This window comes from Parasteatoda tepidariorum, chromosome 8 (assembly GCF_043381705.1).
Source record: "Parasteatoda tepidariorum isolate YZ-2023 chromosome 8, CAS_Ptep_4.0, whole genome shotgun sequence".
Taxonomy (NCBI): domain Eukaryota; kingdom Metazoa; phylum Arthropoda; class Arachnida; order Araneae; family Theridiidae; genus Parasteatoda; species Parasteatoda tepidariorum.
In genome coordinates this window covers 60,015,461-60,041,256 of record NC_092211.1, presented here as the reverse complement: position 1 = coordinate 60,041,256, position 25,796 = coordinate 60,015,461, and the positions used below count along the sequence as shown (strand labels likewise).

Genomic DNA, 25,796 nt, shown 5'->3' with positions numbered 1-25,796 from the left:
CTGTTCTAAGAACTCAAGGTGTAAAAGGGGTGTAAACAAGTTTCAGAAAATTACCAGAGTGGTGTGCAACTTCAATAGGAGAAGGTTAGTTAAATCAGTTTGTCTGCTTTCAACGTTTGCAAGCATTTTGTTTTCCTTCTTAAGCATAATGAGTGGTCAAAAGCGTAAACAATTTTCCATTAAGGAAAAACTGGAAATTATTTCAGAAGTTGATCATGGGATAAAAAAAGCTGACGTTGCGACAAAGTATGGACTATCCCCATCTACTCTATCTACTTTTTTAAAAAATCGAACGAAGTTGGAACAGCAATTGCAATCAGCATTGATCAGACCACATAGAAAAAAGATTCCACTTTCAAATTTTCAAGATGTAGATGCAGCTGTTTTTACATGGTTCCAGGATATTCGCTCCCGAAACATTCCAATTTCCGGGCCCCTCATTTGTGAAAAGGCTTTAGAATTTGCAAGAACTTTTGGAAACGAAAATTTTCAAGCTAGTGTTGGTTGGTTGAATCGATTCAAGGAACGTTGTGGTATTGTTGCAAGGCAAATTTGTGGTGAAGCTAACTCTGTTGATTTAAAAGCTGTGAATGACTGGAAATCAGAAAAAATATCGGATGCAATTAGGTCTTATGATCCTTCTGATGTTTTCAACGCAGACGAAGCGGGAATTTTTTTCCAGTTGTTACCAAACAAAACCTTGGCGTTTAAAAAGGATAAATGCATTGGAGGCAAATTTCAAAACTGCGTTTAACTGCTTTGTTTTGCTGCAATATGTCAGGCACTGAAAAGAGAAAAGTTATGGTTATCGGCAAATCTGCCAAACCTAGGTGCTTAAAAAATGTAAATTCACTACCTTGTGATTATAGATCTAGCCACAGAGTGTGGATGACGACTGGAATATTTAATGAGTGGTTGGTTAAGTTTGATGAAGATATGAAACGTAAGAAAAGAAAAATTCTGCTTCTTATTGATAATTGTTCACCCCAGAATGAGCCACCGAAATTGGAATGTATTCACATCGAATACTTTCCTCCTAATTGTTCGTCAATTTTACAACCTCTTGACCAGTGTATAATTAAAGTGGTAAAGTATCGAACACAACTTTTGAGGCGTATGCTTGTGCAAATCGGAAACAAAGAAGCAACTACGAAACCAGATGTAAAGCAAGCAATGGATATGATTGCTGGAGCATGGAAAGACATTAGCCAAAAAGTCATCTGTAATGGATGGAAGAAAGCAAATTTAATTTCGGCAATTGACAATGAAACAGTCGATGAAATTAATGATGTTATCATCGATTTGCAGCCTTTATGGGAACATGTGACAAAAGAAACATCAGTGCCAAACGAAGTCAGTCTTGACGATTTTCTGACTGCAGATGATGATGCTAGAACATGCGAAGCACTGACAGACAATGATATTGTACGTATGATTCAAGAAAACAAACAAAAATCACTTTCGGACAGCAGCGATGATGAAGAATGTCCAGAAGAAAACATTGTACCTACAGCTTCACAAGCCTTGGCCAATTTGGAAGCTGTAAAGAGATATTTATCGGCACAAAAAAACTTTTCAGATGTACTTTGTTTGAACATGTGCATAATTTGGAAAAATTTTTAACTTCTACTGGTTCTAAATCATTTGTTCAGAAAAAAATTACTGATTATGTATCTGCCTAATTAGTAAGTGTTAATAAATTCATTGTTTACATTAGTTTTGTGCGCTCTTTTAATATTACATTGATATTTTCCCAAATCTAGATTAAAAATATAATATCAAAACTGTAAATTGATTTTTTATACGAATAGTAATCCCAATGTAACGAAATAATATTTGTTAATGTTGAAAATTCGTAATATAGGTATAACGAATTTTCATTATTGCTTAGAAATACCTTCGGTCCGATGGAATTCGCTAAAACGGGATCCGACTGTATAATTTTTGCTATTATATTAACTTATGTCAGTGTTTCCCAAACTTATGACTTTTGTGTACCCTTTCTAAATTTTTCGTAACGCTGTGTACCACTAATAAAAAAATGAATATTGGGCCGTTTGTTAACATTGCAAAGTGTCGTCGAATTTACTTGTTTTAATGCACTATTTTAAATGTATTTTTTACTATAAAAAATTGCACAAAAGTTAAAAATCACAACTTGCTGTTGACACCACTAATTATTAATTGTTAACTCTGCAAAAAATAGCCACTGGAAAAATACGTGAGCGTAAATTGTCATTTCTCGCATTGTTTTTAAATAAAAATTTTTGAAATTTTCGTTTGTTGCAAGCTATTTTGCATAAGAATGCGTTCCCCCGCTAAACTGTTCCCCAACCTCCTGGGGGTACGCGAACCACACTTTAGGAAACACTGACTTCTGTTATGTCACACATTCGGCCCACAGTAGACTGCTCGTCTCAGTAGATCACTGAAACCAAGCATAGCTGGTAGTGGTCAGCAAGCTGGTGGGTGACAACTTTAATCGGCCTACAAAGTGACTGTTTGTGCATTTTATTGGTCCTCATGAAACTGTTCTGCAGTAAAGTGCTCAACTTCATGCACTGGTTGTCGGACCACCAAAAACAAAGAGCCATCTTCTCATCTTTTCAGAGGATCAAAATTGTAATGGCATCACAATTTTGTCACACAAAATTTGGATGGCAAATCAGGGATGTTTCTCAGACCATCACCAATAGCCCATTGTGCAGCCATTGGTCTGTCCAGACATTTTGTGGAAGGTCTGTTTTTGTTAAATTGTGAAAAAATTACTCGTAATTTGTGAATATAAAATAAATGTTAAGTCATATTCTTTCAACCAGAGTCCGCGTTTGTGAATTTGTGCAAATAGGGTCCGTTATTGAAAAAAAACTTTTTTAAGGAGTTTTTAAATTGTGGAGACATACAAGATTATGCTCAACACTGTATATATACAATTAAGAAAATTAAATTTTGAAAAATAAACAGCAATTGCAGCTACTAAATTGGCGATGCAACTTATAAATATTTGGTATTTAGCCTATACTGCTGAACGCAGAATATTCATTTCGGACAAATAAAGGAAGAAGCGTCTGCCGAAGACAAAATTCAGCTCGTTTACATCTGTCTTTCTTCCCCCCTCCTTCCAGGGAAGGGTTTATTCAATTAACAAAACAATAATGAAGATAAACAAATTTGTGAAAGGTCCAATTAAAAGATGAATTATTTTGTGAAGGGTCCGTTTTTAAGTTAAAATATTTTGTGAAAGGTCCATTTTTATGAGAAGATATTTTGTGAAGGGTCTATTAACGGACCCAAGTTTTTTCTAAACAGACTCCTGGCAGCTGTAGTACAACGCAAATAAAGAACCACTATATCACATATTTAAATATGCCGCTCTTTTTTGACCCTAATAAGCCTACTTTATTGTGAGACTACTATGTATTTTTTATTTAAGATAAAATAATTGTTATATTTTAATGGATAAGTCTGCATTATGTGACTAGTATTAATAATTTTTTCAACAAATAATTATTTTATTGTATTGTGTTGTTTTAACTTTAATATTTTCCTGTTAATCTAAATTAAGTAATGTGTATTATCATAGGAGATTGACTATGGTGACATATCTCATAGAATGGAATTGAAAAAAAGGTTGCAGTGTAAGTCATTTGATTGGTATTTAACTGAAATTTATCCAGAAAAGTTTATATTTGACAAGAATGTGTTAGCATATGGATCTGTAAGTATAATTTTATGTAGAATCTTAATATAAATTACTTTTTTTAAACTTTTTATTACATATTTATAATGAATGCATATACTATATTATTTAAAAAAAATTTTTTTTTACAAATTACTTTTTAAGGAACTAAATCTCTTTTGGATAATGTGTACATATCAATTAATTTGTTTTCATTTCCAATTTTATCTTTTTTTAAAACTAGTTTAAAACTATATTTCATACAGCCATTTCAAACCTGTAGAATATGTTCTGTAACAAAAAATTTTTTTTCATTTGCAATTTAATTATCTCATCTAAGAAGAATATGTTAATATTTTTATTTGAGTAAACATATAATTTGCATATGTTTTTTAAGTAAAGATTGAGTTTAATTTGATGAAAATGAGTTGATTAAATTGATAAATGAGATAAATTGAGTTAAAAAATTTGATTTATCTCCTGTGTATTTTAACTAAAAGTATTTGCTTTTGTAGATGTCAACAGGACAACTGTTTTAATGTTTAGGAAAATTATTAACCTTCAAAATGGTAATTAAAATAATGCCAAGCTAAATTGAACAATAAAAAATTAAAGTAATTATTAATTCAGTTAAGAGACAGAGATTTTAAATTAATTAACAGTAGAAATGTACAAATCCTTAATTTCAGAGAGAGAGAGAGGATTACTCTCTGCTATTGTTTCAATAACATTTGATTTGCTGATTTTAAAACTTGAAAAGAATATACATCAATAATATTTATTTATACATGACTGGTTATAGTGTTAATAGCTTTTAAACTATAATTCTGGATTTAGAATCGTACCATAAGTTACAAACTTAAAATAAAAAAACTTTTATTTATTTATTTTTATTATCTTTCTTAATAATAAAAATTTATTTGTTTACTTAAATATTGTTGTTTTAGATTATTTTCTTTTAACTTGTTTTATAGGTAAAAAATCCTCTGTCTAAACTATGCCTTGATACTTTAAATCGTGATGAAGATAAGTCTGAGGCTCTTGGTTATTATGAGTGTTTAGGTAGTCAGCTACCAGAGCAAATGAATTTAATCACAAATCAAGTAAGATAATCATCTTTTTTTCATTTCTTTATTATTATTATTATTAAGTAAACATTTTTAATTAAATTGTCTTAAAATTTTATTCAACTAGAGTTGTTTCAGTTTAATATTTTTTCTGTGCATGATTACTTCTCATCAGATTTGTCTTGAATGTAAATACAAGTATAATAACGAAATGCAAATTTAATAATTTCACAATTATCTATAACCCTCTTTTAACGGAAAACAAATTGTGCCTTTTTATTTTGTTTCTCTTATATTCTTTCTCCTGTACTAATCTGATATATAATTTAATTTATAAAGTATCGTCTGACGAATAAAAATTTGAAAATGGAAAGAAAAAAAAATACCGTTGCATCAATTGCCATTAAAAGAATTCCTTTACCACAAATTTCCATAACAAAAGCCTTTTTCTGCTGATAATTGTCATAAAATAGTTCTGTTGCCATCAATTGCCATAAAAAAGAATATCGTTGCTAGAAGTTGAAAAAAAAGAAAGAAATTCCTTTACCACCAATTGGTATAAAAATGATTTTTCTGCCACCAATTTCAAAGATAGTTACTACCCAGATAGTAACAAATGAATGAAATGCTCTCTCTTTTTTTGTGTGATTAGTTAGTGATTAAGAGTCTTTCTTTATAACTTAATTAATAATTCCTTTAATGGTAAAACACTTGGTAATGATACTTTTTTTTTTGATGGTTAAACAATGGTTGGCTCATCAAGATATTTTAATGACTGATCAGTGTATATTAATCTCTTTAGATGATTCCAAAATTGTGATAATCTCTGGTTCTACACTGATAGTGAATTTTAAGATTAAATAGTTTGGCAATAAATAATATGAGGTTATTTTATTAGACTATTGTTTCGAATAGAAATAAATTTCATTTTTATTTAATTTTATTAGACTTGTTTTGAATTGAAATAAATTTCATTTTATTTCATAGAAATATTATAAAGACATAACAGACATAAAGTATTTTAAAAATGAGTTTTATTTTTTCTGATCTTAATTCATTTTATCTTTAAATTTTGATATATCTAGTATAGTTTGGGCATAATATATTGTTTTTGTAAAATTGGCTTTATATATGTTTTCATTTTTGTAGTTATTATCTTTAACAAAGGATGGGGAACTACGGATTGAAGAAAATTGTGCTGAGTTAAATGATGATATAGATGAAGATAGTGAAGAACTTCCGGTGATTATGACAAAATGCCATGGAAAGGCAGGAAATCAAAAATGGGCCCATAAAATAGTAAGTAAAATAATAATTTCATGGATATATTTATTAATGACATAATGTAAGGGTGCAAATGAATTTATCGAATTTTTTTTGCCGATTCAATTTATGTATACAAACTATCAGAGAGTTTTAGCATTAAAAAAAGTATGATATTATTATAACTTTTCTGGTAATTCGATTCCTAAAATCTACCACAGTACTTTGTTATGAATAAAGCTAATACAGGAGCTCAATGTAACAATTGTGGACCAAACAAAAATGGGCATTGTAACATGAGGTCACTGTAGCATGAGTACACAAAACAATAGTGAACATTTACTCAAAACTAATAAATTCTGGGCTTATTTTGTCAAAATCACTGTTATTCTTTCAAGATTTTTTTATTTTTAAGTAAATGGTCCAGAGGATGGCTGAACAAAATAAGTATAGCATATGAACGAAGAAAGGCTAAACAAAAATAAGATCATGAAGAATGTCATAACTTCCTTGTGTTTTAGCTTTAAAATAAACTGCTTATTACGGAATATAAAAAGAGTGAGTACAGTCTTCCAACAAAAAAATTATGATGAATTTATTGAACCTTTTGTAAAAAAAATAAATTACTAATGTTATACAGGAGACTCAGATTTCCACCGGGGAAGCAATATGCACAGCAAATTCTCTGTAATGAAAAGTAATCTATATTTTACTATTTTTTTTTATCATAGAATGTGCCTAGGACCACCAAAGATAAGAATAAGTGGCCATATTTATCTACCTCCATCCATTAACAAAGAATTTAAGCTATTTCATTTTTATTGAGTGGTAACGTCAAAAGAAATTGTGGCTTTAATTTTTTCCTGGAGACTTTTGCTATTCATTGATTTGTTTTCAATGGTAAAATATTTGTTTGGAAAGTGCAAAAATGTTTAACACCTGCTTTTGGAGGGATTTGTTTTTCTTGATTAAAAATTTTTTTAAAAAATTTGGCACCATAATTGAATGAAAGGTTTAATTTGGACAATCTATTCTGATAGATTTTTAAATGATATTATGACTATGGAATAGCAAACGGGAGTTTATATTTTGTTCATTATAACAGAAGAGTCGCAGTGAGGATCTTGTACTAAAACAAATAATCTGTACTAATGCCATGCTTTGATTTTCAGCAAAATCACTTTTTTTTCTGATTTTATTATACATTGATCAAAATTAGTTTGTCTTTGTGGATAAACAACTTCATTGCAATCTTTTTTCCTCTCTCATTAAATTTGAATTACTTAAAATGTATCATGATATAAAAAAATATATTATTGATAATAGATATAGTGTTTTTTTTATTATTATAAATTAAACCTTTTTATTAACCAAAATACAAGAAAAATCTGGTATGGTCTTAAGTTGAATAGTGTAAGATTAATCAAGATAGAATCACTGTAACTTTCATTAAAAAATAAAGTCAGCAATTTTTTTTTCCATTTATATTTTTTGAGTTTTGTTATGAAGAATGGTATTAAAACTTAGTTTGTTCTTCAAAAGACTAACTAGATTGTGTTGTTGAGATCTCATTTAACTTAGTGTTATAATATTTTAACTAGTTTCTTCATTTGCTGTAGCGAGTTTATACTAATAATTATTTTTTTAAATAATTTTGAAAATGATTAAGAATATTTATTTTTTAAATATGAAAAATTTCATTCATTCAGTTTTTTTATAATCTATTATTTATTTTATTTCACAGGGTGGTCCTATCGTTCATGTAAAAACTGGGAGATGCATTGATGTTAGCCGCAAGAAGTCCAGTGAAGATGTGGTAGCTCGAATGTGCAATGGTGGACATTACCAAATTTGGTGGTTTGAGAATTATCTTAAAGAGCCACATATTCAAATAGAGTATAGTCCAATACATAAAGTATCAGTTGTACCATATTTGTGATGAATGTTACTGTTGATTTTATAAAATATCTATTTTTTGGGTCGGGATATAAAAACTACAAATATATGTCATGGAAGCGTAATGCTTGTGCCTTTTTTTAATGTGATGTCAAAAAAAAAAAGTTTCTGAGCGTGCAATTTTATTTTATTTATGTCCTTTTTTTGTGGTGGTATTAAAATTATTTTTTTAAACTATTTTATATGTTGCTTCAGTTTTTTAAATTTTTTTAATGTCTTTTGTAATCAGTGCGATGATGAATTTTTTTGTTTGTTCTGTGAATTAATTGATAGATTTTCACGGATGATGCCACGAATTAATTTTTAATCTATCCAGTGTTTTATTTATTTATTTTATCTGTTTCTTAAAACGATAACTTTCATTTTTCTATTGTAAATAAAATTTCAGGGATACCACAAATGTAATTCATATCTTAACTTCTATTTAAAGTAATTGTAAAACTCAATGAATAAGCTGAATTAAGTCTTAGAAAAATCGATTTCTCTGATTTCTTTTTTTTTTTTTATATGGAGATTATTTTGAGTTTTGAAAGAATAATACTCTCTGTATGTTCACAAAATAATCTACTTTTATCACCATCTGTTTAGAGATAATATAAATTATCTGTTTAGCAATGTCTTGTAATTTGTTATAGTGTTTAAGAATTCTAGTGTCAGTTTTGTTTTTCTGTCTTTATTATCTGTTATTACAGTAAAGAAAACATTTACAACACGTACATAAAATTTACAATTGCAATTTATCATTATGATGTACTTTTATTTGAAAACTTATTTATTTATTAATAGTATTATGTTGCATTCATTAATATTTTGAATAAGCTAATATTTATTGTTGCATCAATTTGTTATTAATTTGAAGATTGGAATTAATAAGTACAATAGAGTATTATAATTATATAATAATGCAATCTCAAGCTTGAAAGATAAAATTTGCATGTTATTATGGTATTTTTTATTATTTCCCCCCCCAGCATTTAACTGTATTTAGTCTGTTAACTCTAAATATTAAAAAGGTATGTGGAAGTGTTTATTTAGTTGAGTTTTTGGATTGGATTTTAGCTATTGGATTTTAAAAACATTTGGAAGTTGTTTACAAAATAACTTTTAGGAAGTTGTTTACTAATGAATCTGTAAATTTGATTGTTTTTAAATCTGTAGTCATGTAGTTTTTTTTTACTAAAAAAGAGGAGGGTACGACTTATGAATGAAACTTGGTGTATTAAAAATATACCTTAAGAGTGTTAACCCCTAGAATAATGTGGCACACTGGCGAACTGATTCTGACTAAACAGCCTTCAAAAATTTCATATTGAAATTCACTATAATTTCATAAAGTTGTTTGTCATTGGCGCAGCAACCTAGATGGTAATGTACTTGCTTACCTTAGGTTTCTTACTGACAATCACATTTTTTAAAAATAAGTTTATCATTTTTTTATATAATTTTACAAACATTATTAATTTAAATTATTTTATTTAATAAAGTTTTTTTAGATGTTACTTGATGTTAAAATTACAGTGGAGGTAATTTTTTTCTAACAAAAAATAATGGGCATAATAATAAAAAATACAAAATTCCCAATGACTCTTATCATTAACAAATAGAAGTTTTAAAATATTCCACTTAATCTCTTATATTCCATTCCCTTATTATTAGCACTATATGTGTTTTTATTATACATTTAATTATTATATAGTTCTCTAGCATCTATTTTAAAGTTGGAATTAATATTCTAATTGCTTAGCTATTATCTGATAATTAAAAAAACAATAAATCAAGATAAATTGTTTAAATTGAAATCATTATTGATTATTAATTGGAGATTTAATTAAAAAAAATGAAATAAGGTGGTGACCTGCAGTAGTTAAGAGGGTTGCAATCTCGGCCATTGGCCCAGAATAAACATTAATTGGTTATGTTTTTTATTATAAGAAGTTGAACACCCTGCAGTGAATTTCTTAAGTTGTGCCGTTCCCATGTTATCTTTTTTTCTCATTTTTTTTGTTTGAATAGAATAAAGTGGCATTTCTGAAGTTTAAATTGCTTGGGTTTCTTGAAGGTTTTATTGAATTTAAGTAACCTGTAACAGTGGTTCTCAATTTTCTTTTATCATGCAGTTCCTTTGATATAGGAAATTCAATACAGAGCACTAAACTGTTATCTTGATAATTTTATCCATTACATTTAATGACATTATACCATTTATGATACAAGATAGTTTAATCATTTAATCTTGCATGAAATTAAATTAAATTTTTCTTCTACTCTTTTTTTTAAAATTTGAGTAATAAAATATACAGAAATGTATTCAAGACGTATATTGCAGTTTGATAATGTGTTATTTTAAAATTTCTTTTTCTTAAATATATGTCGAATTTTTACTTAGTTTCATAAAACAGAAAATTAATGGAAAGTGTTTTTATTCGGCTGAATTTTAGAGAGTTGCAACTGATTATCTTGCTCTTCTATCTATTGAGTAGAAATCTGTATTTTGTTTTAGCATTGAGGTATGCTGACAGTTTTGTTTCTCACTAATAAGTGTTTAGGAAATGAAAAAGAATCACTTTTGCTTTATCTGATAAGATTTTAAATTTTCCTTTAGCTTACACAGGATATTTTAAATTGATTTCTCATTGGTTTAAAATTTTGATCTTAGTGTTGTATCTTTTTCAATGACTGGTAAACTTGAATGAGAAACTAGCACGTTGAATGCAGACTATCTTTTTATAAATTGCATCTTTCACTTGAGCTGTAAAAAAAAGTATATGTATTTTAATTTTTAACATCTTTTACTTTTTTTTTGGAGAATTCAAGTGCTACTCAGAGGACAGTTTGAGAACCTGTAATCTTGTTCAAAAACGCTGTTCCCCCGGAAAATAGTGATAAAAGAATCTTATTTTGATAATGTTTTCTGTATATTTATTAGTTTTCTTTTTGTTTTTAATTTTCTTGTGTAATGGTTATATTGTTTGAGATGCAATGTTTGTTTTAAGCATAAGCAGTATTTATACTTTCCTCAATTTTAACTTTTTGCATTTTTGTTGTTGTTATAGTTTAGCACTTATTCTTTATTTATAGCAGAATTCAGGAGTAAAGAATTTATTCAGTTAAATTTCTTTTATAATTTGTTTTGAATTCGTTTATACTTTTGTTATAAATACATTTTGTGTCAAGCAAATTATTTCCGAATTTAAAGAAAACATTGACAAATGTTAGAATGAAAATATGTTTATTATTATAAATTGCAAGTATATTTACATCTGAAAAATCTATTTCAAATCTAAGTTTACATTAATATTATACTAACTAGTAACTCATTTCATATCAAACTATGAACCTCTGGTGCAAAACTTAAAAAAATGCCAGTGTTTCTAAATTCAATTATTAAAAAAGTAATATCGTAATGGTGTTATTTATGTATTTGTCAGTAGACATTTTCCTTCGATGTATGAAATAAAGTGTCCTTAATATATTAACATATTTTAACCTAAATGTTTGTGAAACATATTTTTTTAATATTATTTTATTTTAGATGAAAGCCTATTACTTGTATCAAATAACAGATGTGATATATGGTCATTTTATGCCCAAATTAATAAAAATATCTGAATTTAAATTTAATAAGTTTTATGCAGAACTAGTTGCCATCAGAAGCAACAAGCAATTATTTACACTCTTTAGTATTGTTTTTGTATAATTCTGTGTTTAAAATTGTGATAGTTCTTGAGAAACTTAAGTAAAATTTACATAAGAACATTCGGTAGTGTTTTGAAAACATTTCTTCTGAGACAAGTCATGGTTGCTTAGCAACCATGAAGAAAGTCAAAGAAAATTTAAATGTGAAAAATTAGGATGAAATTTCATCATAAGTGAGTCAGATTATGAACTCATCAACAGACTTAGATAAAATGAAAATCTTTCTGCAAGCACAAAATCTCCGTTAAAAAAACTTTCTGCAAGCAATTATATATAATTCTTAAATATCACAATATTAATCTTGAATTTAATTTTAACCCTTTTGTCACCACTGGTTTTGGCTACATTTGTTTCAAACTCACCAAATTTTGTAACAAATGTTTATTTATAAAACTCTATATTAACTGTTATATATACCAGTCTGCCTGAAAGTCAAATTCAATGATGCAATTTCGAGAAAAGTGCTATTCTACAAAGCAAAGCAGAAAGAGACATTCTCATATCAATCTCTACGATTCATCTGTGGGTTAGAATTTAGAAATTATAACCCTTTTTACGCCTGGGAAACATTTCTCATGAGATAAGTTTATTGCTTAGCAACAATGGGAAAAAATCAAGTTAGACTAGGATTAGAAAAATGAAGATAAATTTTACTGCAAATGAAATTTTATCCCAATTTTTCTAATCCTAATGCAAATTATATTTACTCGTTATTTCTACATTCCAACAAAATTATGAATAGTTTTGTATTGGTAATCTTGTATTTATAGTTTAAAAGTAGTGTATCAGGGTTAAGGGGACATTTTTTTCCCCAAGTACATTCCTTAGATAGTAAGGGGAAAATGTTAGAAAAATTAGGACAAAATTTCCGTTTAACACTGTTTAACATGTCATTGTAAGTCTAATTATGGTTTTTCTTTGTTTCAACAAAATTATGAGGAAACTTTTTATTGATGATCTTGTGTTTATATGCTAAAAATAGAGAACATTTAAACTAAACATTTTATTATTATATATTGACTGTGAGTTGGCAATCATGTCCTATCAAAATATACTTTATAAGAATTAAAAGAAATGTTTATTATTTATATATGTGTTTTCTGTGATTTTGCACAATATTTCTAGTTGGTGAGCAGGTCTCACTTAAATTGTCAATAATAATTTTTTTTTAAAAACTATTAGTGCTTAGCTTAGATTAGTTATTGTACGCAATGTAAACTTGTTTTTATCGGAAATGAAAAATGCATTTAAAATGAAACATTTTCAGAAATATTTCACTATCACTGTTGGAAACAACTTTTTGTCACTCTAACTTAAATGCATTGTAATGTAAAAATATTGATTTATAACACATCATACGTCTATTCAATTTTACCCAAATCCTTAGGAAAACTAACTATCGAAAATATTTTAATTTGTTTTTCCACTTTGCTCTTTTTTCAGAAATTTCACATATCAATTATTATTTAGTCAAAATACATATATTTGCTTAGAACTGATTTTTTTTATAAAAAAAAATAAATAATTGATTCAGTGATATTAAAGAAAATTAGATCCAGACATCAATTGGTTAGTAATTCTTGAAAACTTGTGATTCAAGAAAAATAAATAATTGATTCAGTGATATTAAAGAAAATTTGATCCAGACATCAATTGGTTAATAATTCTTGAAAACTTGTGATTCAAGATCACAATGTAAGGTAAATAACTCTGAATCATCCAAATATTGAACTAGTATAAATATGCATTGATTAGAAAACAGATATTATAGCACTGAACTGTATTTAACTAAGATAGTTTAAAAAGAAATAAACTTAAATTTGCCGTATTTTAAGGAGGATTAACAAGTTGGATAGCAAGCATAATAAATTAGAAACTCTTAAACATAGTATACACGTGGTACCTTATTCGCACACTATTTGGAATAATTTTAATTATTGCATGGTATTGCTTTTGTAAATGGCTTAATTTTACCTATTTATAAAATTTTATTAGTTAAAATTAATTGGATAGTAAGGAAACTATAAAAATTTGTTTCTCCAGGATCAGACTTCTAAGTAACCAAAATTGTGGGTAAATTTCTGAGTGAGAGATCAAATTTTAACAATGGGATGAGTTGGAATTAATTCTAATGAAATTCCTACTAGAATAGTCAGGGTTCATTTTAGGTGAAATTTGGGTCCGTGGACCCTTCACAAATTTCCCCCTTTTAAAAACGGTGTCATTAATTTACAATTTCAACATTGCAATTGCTTGAAAGACATGTTTCTTGTATTTTTTATACTAAAGCATGATATTTTCCAATATTCAAATATACAAGAACTCAATTTCATAATTATATATTCAGAAGATTATAAGTAGATTTTTCGCAAAAACAGTACTTTATTATTAGGAATTCGTAAAATTGAGTAAAAATTTTCACAACTTTACAAAAACGTTATTTTTCATAAAAAGTCTGGAATAACTTCTGATAGTTCTAGAAAATTTTAATGGAATTAATGTTGCTGAATTAAAAAAAAAACAGTCCGTTGCATTGTTTGATTTAATGAAAACAAGCAGAATGATTCTTTTTAATACTGGTTTGATTAGTAACAAAAATTGATTCTGAATTTTATTGAGACGATAAGTTAGAAGAATAAGTTCAACTGTAAATCACTTTGTTTTGGTATTATGAAAATAATTTATTTAAATTGTAAGAATATAGATAAAAAATTACTACAAATAATGAATTTTATGAATGAATCACTCAAATTTTACTAAAATAAATTCTTCAGAAATTTTTTTATTTTATTTACAAGTAACTTTTATTAGTACAATTTTAAAAACTAAATATAGATGAAATTTTTTTTATTAACCACGAGAAAAAAATTTAACGAGTCCTAATTTGTTTTTCCTTTATATTATGGGTTGAAACTGTAAACAAAAAATAAACTAGTATATTTAGAATATTTCTTTAAATGTATTGTTAATAATTCCTAAATGTGTTTTTAAATTTTGTATTAGTAAAATGTATTCTGTTTATAAAAATTTATATGATTGAATTTGTCTATTATTGTTTCTGATCAAGTATAAGAATAAATTGCTATTTTTATTTTGTAATTTTGTTTCCTTTTACTAAATTATTTTAAAAGTTTTGAAAGAGAGAGAAAAAAAAAGGGAGAATGCAATAAAAATAATTTACTACAATCAATAAGAATATTTTTCAAAACTTATATAAATTTTGTTATTAACAGACATAATTCATCGAGAGTTGGTTAAGCAAATTTTCTTAAATTAATTGATTTTTGAAGCCTTTTAGCAGTGGTATAGTTTTGAATCTAACCTATGATGATAAACATAGCAAACAAAAAGAAATCAACAAAACAATGTTTATTGATACAAATCAATATTTTTCAAACCAATAAAAACCTTATTTAATGTAATTTTACTGTACATTTTCATATATTCTAATAACATCTGATAAATTTCCCATTTCTTCTAGAAACCCATCTACTAAGTTCATATCTTCATCATTTATCTGTACACTAGTAATGGGAATATAGGCTATATAGTTTTCTTGAACTTCATATAGCTTTTCCAATTCCTTTTTTACTTGATTAATATCATCAGGAGAGCATACAAACTAATTAAAAAAAATTTAAATCAATAACTATACAGTTAATAATCTGCAGAAAATAGTTTAAATAATAATAAGCATCTTAAAAGCACTAATATACCATCCATTTTATATGTTTATGATAATAAAAATTTGTTACAAAACAAATGGTATTAAGTGATATTTAAAAATATAGGTTTGTTAAAATTTATACTTATATCACAATATAATTATTTAATAGAGCATATTAAATTCAGGAGCAACTACCAATGAATTAGATGAACAGAGGTGTCTGCACTATATCAAATGCATATAACCTTAAGTCAAAGTAAGTTGATGAAACTGCATTATTAACTATGCTTGACTTATAATAAGGAAAAATAACTAGAATATCACAAGTTTGTAGGACTAGTGTTTTACTAAGCGAAGGCAAACCCCATAAGGCGAGAAATGTTTATGACTAATAGTAGAGGAATGAAATTTTGTCAATGTGACAAGTGGTAAAATGTAAAATAATATTCTTCTAGAGTGCTACAATCTGTTGAAGGGTAAGGCCGTCTCTCCAAGTATTTTTCACTTGATCCTCTTACTATAATTCTGTTTACTGAAGATCTCTTTCAACCAAGGTTGGCAAGTTTCTGCAGAGGTGGTTAAAACCACTGGTAGAAACCCTTTTTTGCCACATTTGCGGCAGAAACTGGCAGAAATTCAGAAAATGACATAAAAGTTAAGTACTGAGACATACAATGGATAATTCAAAGAAAAAACATTTAAATGTTAAACAAAGTGACAAGTGAACTTGCTATTTACATTTATGAATCAGTGAATCTAACCAATTATATTACCTCTTACATACAGCAAAGATTAAAACTGTTACTGTTATAATAATTGGATTATTGCCATACAAATTATGTCTTGAAAAGAAAAAAAACTATTTGAAAGTAGCTCTATTCAGTAATATTAAGAGCTAAAAGATAATAATTACTGAATTTCAGAGTTTAATGTAATAAACTAAAATCTAGTATTTATATTTATTATTACATTACTTTATTCTTTATTTAATATAAATATTTGATATACTGCACTGCACTCTTTATATTTAATCCAAACAAAATAATATATACAGTCGAACCTCGCTAACTCGAACCTCGATTTCACGAATTTTTCGATATCTCGAAGAAAAAAAAATTCCCTTCGAATTTCCTATACACTCAATGTTAGAAAAGCCTTGATTTCTCGATTTTTTTCTTTCTAATCTCTAGATAACTTGAATTTTTTTTCCATAAATAGTTTAGATTTTTTCTGAAAATAAAAAAATATTCCAAAACAATTTTTAAAAATACAAAACTAATTCTCATAATCACAACAAGCACTTTCTGCAGCAGGAGATTTATTGAGAGACAGCCGAATATATCAGAGGAGACATTTAAAGCTATAGTCCACTTATAAAGTGTTATAGACAAACTTTCTTACACATCTCTAAAGCAAACAATTGAATCTTTTTAAGTGTAAAAAGTATTTTAGAATAAATATGGAATAGTAAATAAGGTATGTAAAGAGCATTTTACTTTATTCTAACATCGATAACATACGATTTTCGATACGTCGAATTTTTTCTCCTCTCCCTTCAAGTTCGAGATATCGAGGTTTGACTATATTTACAAACAATGAATTAAAAAGTTGTTACAGTTACATTTTTCAGTTAACTTGAACTAAATGTCATTAAGCAATTACCAGAATTAATATAGACATTTTTTTAGTTTCTGCCAGTTTTTGCCGGTTATAACCAGTTTCTGCCACTGGCATGGCAAAAACCAGTTTCTGCCGGAAAAAAGCCAACCCTGCTTTCAACATCATCCAGCTATCTAGTACAGTGGGTCACAAACAGGGAAGAATTTCATAATGTCAAGGGGGAACGAGGTCAGTCTGATATAGCTGCCAACTTATCTGTAATTTGAAGAGACTTTTTGAATTTACAAGCCTCAAATCTTCTATATTTTGGAAATACACATTAAAATTTTGTACCTTCTTTGAACTACTCATGTATACACTAGTTCTGGGAGATGTATCGTCACTCTTCACGTCGCGATGTTTCATTACGCTAATATTTTACATTTGGTATTGTATAATTTTGAATTCTTTCACTTTTTGATTGATTAGTTTAGACAGTTATCTTCTTGTAATAAACTCAATCCTCAGTTACCTTACAAAAATGTAATAACTTGTCCAGTTATCAACAATAAATTTTTTTAAAGGAAAAATCAATAAATCACAACAGTGACATGATACATTGAAAATGATAATAAAAAAACAGAATAACTTGTGCAGGAGGGAGAAGCTTGGGCAAAAATTAGTCCGCCCCTGTTTATGTCATTAAATAAGTAATTATGAATATAAAAATTGAAATTAAAATGCACATTGAAATCAATTATAAAAATCTTCAAAAATAAAAATTTTGCTGATGAATTGAGAAAGATTGAAAACGTAGGAACAGCTGACGCTAAAATGTGCGCAACTTCTCAGTCACCCCGTCCCCCATCTTAAATTCTGTAACTTCCCAGTCACCCCTCATCTTAAATTTAGTTCATTACTATCAATAATAAAAAAGCTGTTTGCACTAGCTTGCAGTAATTGCATGGTCGGGAAAGGGGTCCATAGCGCGTATTGACATCAATGTCAACAATGCATTGGGAAACATTGCACATATCTTGGTAAATTGCAAGTTTTGCATTGTTCTTTCTTCTTTTATTTTTTTAAAAAATTAACAGCAGGTCTTTTTCAATTTTACTGAATTCGATGAAAAATGCTAAGAAATTTTATTTTTTTTTCTTTTAAATTTAGTTATTAAAGTAAAATCCAAATATAAATTAGTATCAAGTATAATTGTGACATATAAATTAAAATTAAACCTAGAGATATGAATGAATAATTTAAATAAAATTGAACATTTTGTCAAACTTTAGGAAGAGAATCCAGACAGCATTTTAAGAACTAAATTAAAGAGTTTTATATCCTGATTATACCTCAAGAAAATTTTGTCCTTCCTCATTTTCTTTCATTTGCACTTCTTCTGCACCAGCTTCAATGGCTGAATCCAGGGCTTTACCTTCATTTAAAACTTCTCCATTTAGTTCTTTGACAGCAGTTATAATTCCCTTCTTTTCATAAACAGCCCGCCAACGACCTCCACCACTCAAAATATTCGCACTAGATGTAAAATTAATATGAGTCATAAATAAAAAATTTCTAAAAGCTTTAAAGAAATTTACTTCAGTTTTACATACCTATATTTTTTGCATATATATTTCATTTCATGCCTGGCAAGTGATTCATTAGCAGCTTCATATTCAACAATAATCATGCATCCACCTGGTCCCAAAATTTCTAGAGTTCCAAATTTCAAATTTTTACTCTGGAAAAAAAATTATCATAAATTCAATGTTATTAAAATAATCTTATAGTTGAATATCATATTAACATAGGTCCATTGTTTATAATTGAATTTAAAAAAACTATTAAATTTTTTAATTGAATAAATTATTAGTTTGGAATTCCAAAATTTTTGAATGAGAGCTGTCTCTTTTGGTTCATAGTATGCCATTAAACTGTACAATGAAGACCAATTGTACAAATTTTTAAGTTTTCACAATAATTTTTTGGAAATTGCAGGTCTTCTGGATAAAAACTAGAAAATATCATGAAAAAGTTCTATACCTAGAAAATATTTGAAAATTAGAATACTTGAAAAATTCAAATATTTGAAAAGAAATTTATTATGGATTAGCTGACTTTGACTTTCAATTGAACAATTATTCAAGTAACACTTAATGCAAACATGAAAAAATGAATAAATAAAAGCCAAAATGCATAAAAATCACTTTAAAAAAAAGGTGGAAAATTAAAAAGAAACCAAACCATAGATACAAAGTGTGAGGGTAATATTCTAAAAGTAAGCATGAGGGTAATATTCTAGGAATTAAACAAAAATTTTGTTTAAGTCTTGGAACAATATTATTTAACATAAATAGTAAGTAGTATGCCTATTTCTTCATAGATTCTGTAATGCTTTTTCTTAAAAAATATCTATTTCTTCATCGTGTTAATTATTAGGTATCACTGAAACTAAAATATAACTTAATCATGCAAATGCATTGTAAATTAATTAGCATTAATTAAACAAAAATATAGCTATTTATTTGATGAATAGCTTGCTTTCGACTTCTTATTTCTGCATAACTTATAACTCAGTTTCTTGCTGCTCATGCGAGAAAAATAATATCCTTGGTTTCACGATAGCATACATAATATGTCCTAATTATTAAAAGGGTTAAATATGTAGAAAAAAAGGTTATTTTACAAAAGTTAAATGCTTTTGCACTTACATAACTGTCTACCCAATCAACACTTATTTAATTTTCAACAATAAATTGAATATTTCCCAAAAATTCATTAATTTTTATAATATTGTAACTACTGCAAATAAAAAGTTGATTAATAAGTTTTTACCAACTATTGAAGAAATTTCGAAAACTTATGCTAGTAGATTAGAAAATTTATCTCTTATAGTTACAAAATATGTAAGTCATACAGCTAAAATAAATATTTATATGTTTACTAACACTTCCTTTTTTCATAGCATTTTCCAAAGTTTCTTTAGCAATATTCTTTTTCCTTGCTTCTTCTAGCAATGATGCCAGCTTGCTATTAGTTTTAGGGTCCGAACCACTTTCTGTAATTTGAAAGATATGCTAAATAAATGATTTATTAAGGGATTACATAGGTTTTGAAAAGGGGGAAAAAACACATTTGTTGCTTGCTAAATAGAATTCTTTTCTTCTCAAAGCATATAAAAGAATAAAATTTGATCAATATTCAAGAAAATTTTCAGTACAAAATTTTGAAAATTTAACCATTGAAAACTCATATTTTGAGACAGACCCTATTGTAGAGGTACTTTTTTGTTATACACAGTTTTTCAAAAACTAAAGGATCATTCTTGAAGAAGTTTTTCTTACTTTTTCTGCAGAAGAGCTGCATGAGAAAAAATATGATTTTCAGAAAATTGCCCTCAAAAAAATTCATTTTTGCACAGCTCTTCCAGATGAAACTGCCAAGATATTTAACAAAAGATTTTTTTTTTATTTTATGCTTTACTTATTTGGCGAGGTATATATTTTCTAGAAAACTACATTTGATCTAGGAGGAGAGAATGGAATTTCAAAAATATTGATGGATATGACTACAAAAAAGTTACAAAAAACTGCATTTTTCTTTTTTCAGTCCCAGTTAGTTGAGTCTTATGTAAAGAATTTTCAACTCTTGAAATATTCTCTTTCCTTAAGTTTCCCTCCATTTTAATTAAAATATTACAAAAATATTCATATTATATTTTAGTACTAATAAAAAAAAATTTTCTTCTTATGACAAATAGGTTACTTAAGATTTTAAATCCCATGTTATCTAAACTATCTCCATAGATTCATTCCAACATGCATATGTTTGTTATTAAATGTTACATACAACATTTGAGTTCAAATCATAATTAAGATTTGAAAAGCTAGCCTACATTAAACCCTATTGATGTTCAAATTCAATGTAATCAGGGATTCAAAAATCAACATCAAGGTAGATTTAGAAAATCACAGAATGAGACCAAGTAGAAAGGTATAAGTTGTAGCTACCCCTCGGCAAATCAGTACTACCGGTTTTAATTTTCAAAATCTGCGAATTTAAAATCTATTTGGCGTTTGGTATTTGCCGCAAACAGAAATATCCCATGCAAAACTTATTCAATATTTCAAAGATAAAATGTTGGAAATGGGGAATATGTGATAACAAACCTTATTACAAACTATGGGGATATTTCTGATCTGCATGAGTACTTGTTTGTGCCAATCACATAAGCCATGGATTTTTTAATTTGAAAAAAATTTAAAAAATAACAAGCCAGGTAGGTTGCGAGTTATACCCTTTCAGACAGTGGCCTTCAGTCATGTTTTTTTTTAGCTCGGGAAGCCACTGTTGTCAAATCTTCAATAACATAATTACAGGATTATGAAAATCATTCCTAAATTATATTAAATAGATTTTTTCATTAAAAAAAATTAAAACAGCAAGTTATGTGTTTATATTGAGGCTGCGAAAAAACTTGTTACAATGATATACATAATTTTTTATTTTCTATACAACGAGTCAATATTAATGACTAAGACAACTGCCTGATTCGAAAAAAATGGAGATTTCGGAATTTAACTCACCTCGAACAGCAAACTGTATAAGGCGAACATATTTACTACAAGTAATACTTTTTTCGCGATCTTTCGCTGCTTTGATGTGTTTAATGTTTTGCCACTTGGAATGGCCAGCCATATACCTTGTGCATGCTACACTAAATGGTAAAGATTCTCTTATAAGGAAGATGCAAGGAGGATGTTTAATGTCTTTATTGTGAAAAATTTGACGGCTAAAATTATATAATGTTTTACTATAATTTCTATGCGGAAAGAAATTTACTGATTTTAAGCAGAAAATATATTTTGGGCGAAAAATATTAATCAAAGTCATTGTGTCAAGTAAAATAGCATACAATTTAAAGATATAGATAACGCATTGTAATTTTTAATAGTTTGAAACAATCATACAAGAAATGAGGGATTTACGCTATTTACTAATAAAATAAAGCAACCGACAGACGATATGATTGATTCCCTCGGAAACGTGGTATTTTTCTAGTTCGCATTAGAATGTAAGAGAATAAACTTTTTCAGTATCTCTTCAAGAGAAAATAAACTCAAAAAACAATAAAAGATCATTATGAATTTAAAGTTTCTTTAAACGAACTAGACTTCTTTTTGGATTTCAATCAACACTTTAAACCTTTAGTGCTAAGATAAAATTCTTCTAGTAGTAGAGCCTTACCATTCATTTATGAAAATGACCTTTCTTAATATTTCTATTTCAAATTTGGCAATGTGTTATAAATCAAGTGTAAATAACATGGGTAAATAAACAATTACACGAGTTTTTATTGACGAAAACTACTTTTGAATAAGTTTTTTTCAGGTTATTCCCTATTTTTATTAAATAAAGAATATCTACAACATGTTTTTGTATCGATACCTTATGTTTATTTTTTTATTTGGCTATTTCTTATTTAGGTTGATTAGTTTTTGAAACGAAAATATCTTTCCTGCACTATTAGAAATTTCCGAGTTTTTCGAACTGCTGTGCATTTTAAGTGTTTAAATATGCGGTTCACTAACAGCGTATAACATTCAATTCTACATACTCATAAGTGTAAATTTATCATCAGTTTGCCTAAAGCATAAACTTAATTTCTTTTCTTCTATAAGCATGTTGTGTTTGTAGAACATTAATCAGATAAAGAAAAGCATTTTTATTATATATCATTTAACTCTATTTACTTATGTATTTTAAATGCATTTAAATAAGCATATAAAATAAATAAAATACAAAAGTGAGAAAATACACGCAGTTTTGTTGTCTATAATTTTCAGTCTTTCTTTGGTACTTACGTATTAACGCAACCAGGCCAAAATTCGCATAAATCGCCAAATTTGGCGACCCCACTTACGGCAACCCTACGTGTTATACGTGGTTTTTAACAAAATAATACGTGGTTTAAACAAAATAATATAAAAAACTGTATTTGTTATGAGAAATAATGCACTATGTGATGTCGAAATAATATGTAATCTAAAAGGTTATTAAAATATTTGCTTATAATTTTGTTTACAAAATACTTTGTTATATAAAAAAAAATTGATTAAAATTTTTTCTACTTACACCAAATTTGGCGATTTATGCGAATTTTGGCCTGGTTGCGTTAATACGTAAGTACCCTTTCTTTTCTTGTTAGCTATTATATTATGGGTGAAATTATCATAAGAGATATAAGGGTATATGGAAAGTTATCGATTAGCAGGCAAGATTCCATTAGAAATATATTTTTGTACTTTATTCTTTGCTTCTCTTATTTTATTATTGTTACTGCTTTTAATTAAAAATATATTAGTTTTTTTTTTGTTGGTAAATTTGACAAAGCGGGGATATTTCCGTATCGTGATCTGTCACACCAACTACAATTGCCAAGGTGCGAAATAGCTGTTAAACTTGCAAATTTAAAAAAACAAACAAGAAAACATGTAGATGTTTGCCTGGGTGTAGCTGCGAGTTATGCCTTTCGAGTTGGTCCCTTTCTGTGTTATTATTTTTAGTTTCTTGCTGGTCGCTGCCCGGAAGTTGCCAAGACTTGGCGATTATTCTTCCACAGATCACGCTAGGGAAATCTCCCCTATTGCAAAGCTGTTTTTAGCACAACTATTTATTATTAATTAATTTAACATTAAATAAACATTAGTCAATTAATATGACTTATTGTTAACATTTAATCATTAATTACTTATTATAATTAATTTTTTATTATTTCATTTTTTTTTCTTTTAATGAAATTTTTTTGATTTAAAATTTCAATATTGTACAGTGTATTCGTATAATTTTTAGCTTCGTTACTAAAATTCTAATTTCTGCATCTCATCTATCTTTATTTTATTATTATGTATGCGTTGTAGGCTAATTGAAAAATCTTGCTCTTTGAAAGCTACCAATATCACTTTGCAATCAGTCTGCAAGGTTCACTGTAATAAGCATTTTCAAATGATGCCAGCAGTTTGCAAAGAGTCACATTTTCCTATTAGCCTACTATATATATTGAGATAGACATAATATTTTAGACTTATCTGTAATTAAAATGTATTTTATCTTTTGAATGTATGGTTCAGTATAAGATAAATTTCCCCCCTAAGTCTGGATTTGTAATATGACAGTATTCTGAATTTTCACTGTTTTCCGTGTAAATTTTGTTTAAGAAGCCTAGGAAACTCTCATTTTATGTATTTATATTATTTGAAATTATAAAATTCTCTAATGTTCTTATATCAATATTTTATCTGTTATTAATCAAAAGTGTTGTTATTTTCAATAATGCTTATAATTTTAAAATTTTTTATGTATAAAAATATTGAACAAGTATAACAAATCAAAAAATTTAAAGAAATTATTTTAAATAGCTGTTAAAACTATATTACTTAATACTGTATGATTATTATCTTATCAATTCAAATAAATTGAACTTACATTTAAAATAAATATTGCAAACATGTTTTAAATTGTATTTAATTATGAAATTTTTTTTTGTCTTTTCAACATTAAATATTTACTTTTAGAATTTTTTTTTTTGGAAAACGATATTGTTGTAATAGTTAGAAATAAACTTATGGTTATTTCTTTTAAATTTTAGAGAATAAACCTGTTTTGTTGCTGAAATGGGTGGCAAAAGTCAAAAAAGAAAAGCTGAGACACAATTGAAAAATAAAAAGAAGAGGAACCAAAATACAGTAAGCTCTTTCATTATTTATTTTATTCCATTGTTTGTGAATAGTTACAAAATAAAGTAAAAAAGAATTATATTGCATGCTATTCTAAAGAAAAACACAAAGTTCACAGATTTTTTCCTTTATTATATGTGAGAATAATAAAAAAAAATTTTAGTTCATTTTTGTTAACTGAAACTTTTATTTTTGGCAGTTGTGGTTTATTGAGATTGACTCCTCTTCTTTTTTTTTACTCATTTTAAGCTAGTTCAGTTGTGCTGTAACTTTTCAGTAAAGGTCCTCTCATTTTGTGTCTTTCTTGTTTACAATAAAATTTGCAGCAGTTTGGTATAATCTAGATTTGGGTAATGGAAAAATATTTGTAATTCTATAATAAGCAATAAAGCTTTGAAAAAATGTGAAACCTAGTTAAATTTTATTTACACTTAACAGGGGTCATTTAAGAATAAATTTGGGTCGGTTAACGGACTCTTTACAAAATATCTTTTCTTAAAAGCGGACCCTTCACAAATTTATCTTCATTATTGTTTTGTTATTTGAATAAACCCTTCCTGGGGGTGAAAAAAAGAAGAAAGATGATTCGAAACAAACTAAGTTTTCCAAGTGTCCCTAAGTTTAAATTCCAAATGTAGTATTCTAAGAAAATATTTCTACTTTAACAAACATCGTGTGCACATTCTTATTGATATTAAATGATAATTTTTTTTGTAAATAAATANTACCTTGTGCATGCAACACTACATGGTAAAGATTCTCTTATAAGGAAGGTGCAAGGAGGGTGTTTAAAGGTTTGATTGTGAAAAATTTGACGACTAAAATTAGATAATATTTTACTATAATTTCTATGAGGAAAAAATTTTACTGATTTTAAGCAGAAAATATATTTTGGGCGAAAAATATTGATTAAAGCCATTGTGTCAAGTAAAATAGCATATAATTTAAAGATATAGATAACGCATTGTTATTTTTAATAGTTTGAAACAATCATACAAGAAATGAGGGATTTACGCTATTTACAAATAAAATAAAGCAACCGACAGACGATACGGTTGATTCCTTCGGAAACGTGGTATTTTTCTAGTTCGCATTAGAATGTAAGGGAATAAACTTTTTCAGTTTCTCTTCAT

At 27.3% G+C, this 25,796-nt stretch overlaps 2 protein-coding genes across 2 annotated transcripts in view; one reads left to right on the top strand and one right to left on the bottom strand.

The window, feature by feature from the left end:
• LOC107436245 (polypeptide N-acetylgalactosaminyltransferase 1) overlaps positions 1-14,760 on the top strand; it is a 33,199-nt gene extending 18,439 nt beyond the window's left edge. Inside the window, exons 7-10 of the mRNA XM_043046776.2 lie at positions 3,584-3,718; positions 4,654-4,782; positions 5,896-6,045; positions 7,754-14,760. Coding sequence (XP_042902710.1) covers positions 3,584-3,718; positions 4,654-4,782; positions 5,896-6,045; positions 7,754-7,948 — 609 coding nt within the window. The 3' untranslated portion in view covers positions 7,949-14,760. The remainder of the gene's footprint in view (positions 1-3,583; positions 3,719-4,653; positions 4,783-5,895; positions 6,046-7,753) is intronic.
• A 255-nt stretch (positions 14,761-15,015) lies between these two features.
• Positions 15,016-25,709, bottom strand: LOC107436250 (probable transcriptional regulatory protein Tlet_1011). The gene is made up of 6 exons (XM_016047885.3): positions 25,392-25,709; positions 21,514-21,629; positions 19,876-19,985; positions 18,541-18,668; positions 18,280-18,463; positions 15,016-15,283 (listed from the first exon to the last, which is right to left on the bottom strand). Exons 1-6 carry the CDS (start codon positions 25,580-25,582, stop codon positions 15,086-15,088), a joined length of 927 nt encoding a protein of 308 aa, XP_015903371.2. The 5' UTR covers positions 25,583-25,709; the 3' UTR covers positions 15,016-15,085.
• Between the last annotated feature and the right edge of the window lie 87 nt (positions 25,710-25,796).

What these genes read in the sequence shown, in the direction of transcription:
- LOC107436250 (XM_016047885.3), bottom strand. Translation starts at nt 25,582, where the DNA reads ATGGCTTTAATCAATATTTTTCGCCCAAAATATATTTTCTGCTTAAAA. An exon ending in ATGCTATGAAAAAAGGAAGT is followed by an intron (nt 18,669 to 19,875) that starts GTTAGTAAACAT and finishes TTTTTTTTCCAG; the next exon opens with AGTAAAAATTTGAAATTTGG. An exon ending in TATATATGCAAAAAATATAG is followed by an intron (nt 18,464 to 18,540) that starts GTATGTAAAACT and finishes TTTTACATCTAG; the next exon opens with TGCGAATATTTTGAGTGGTG.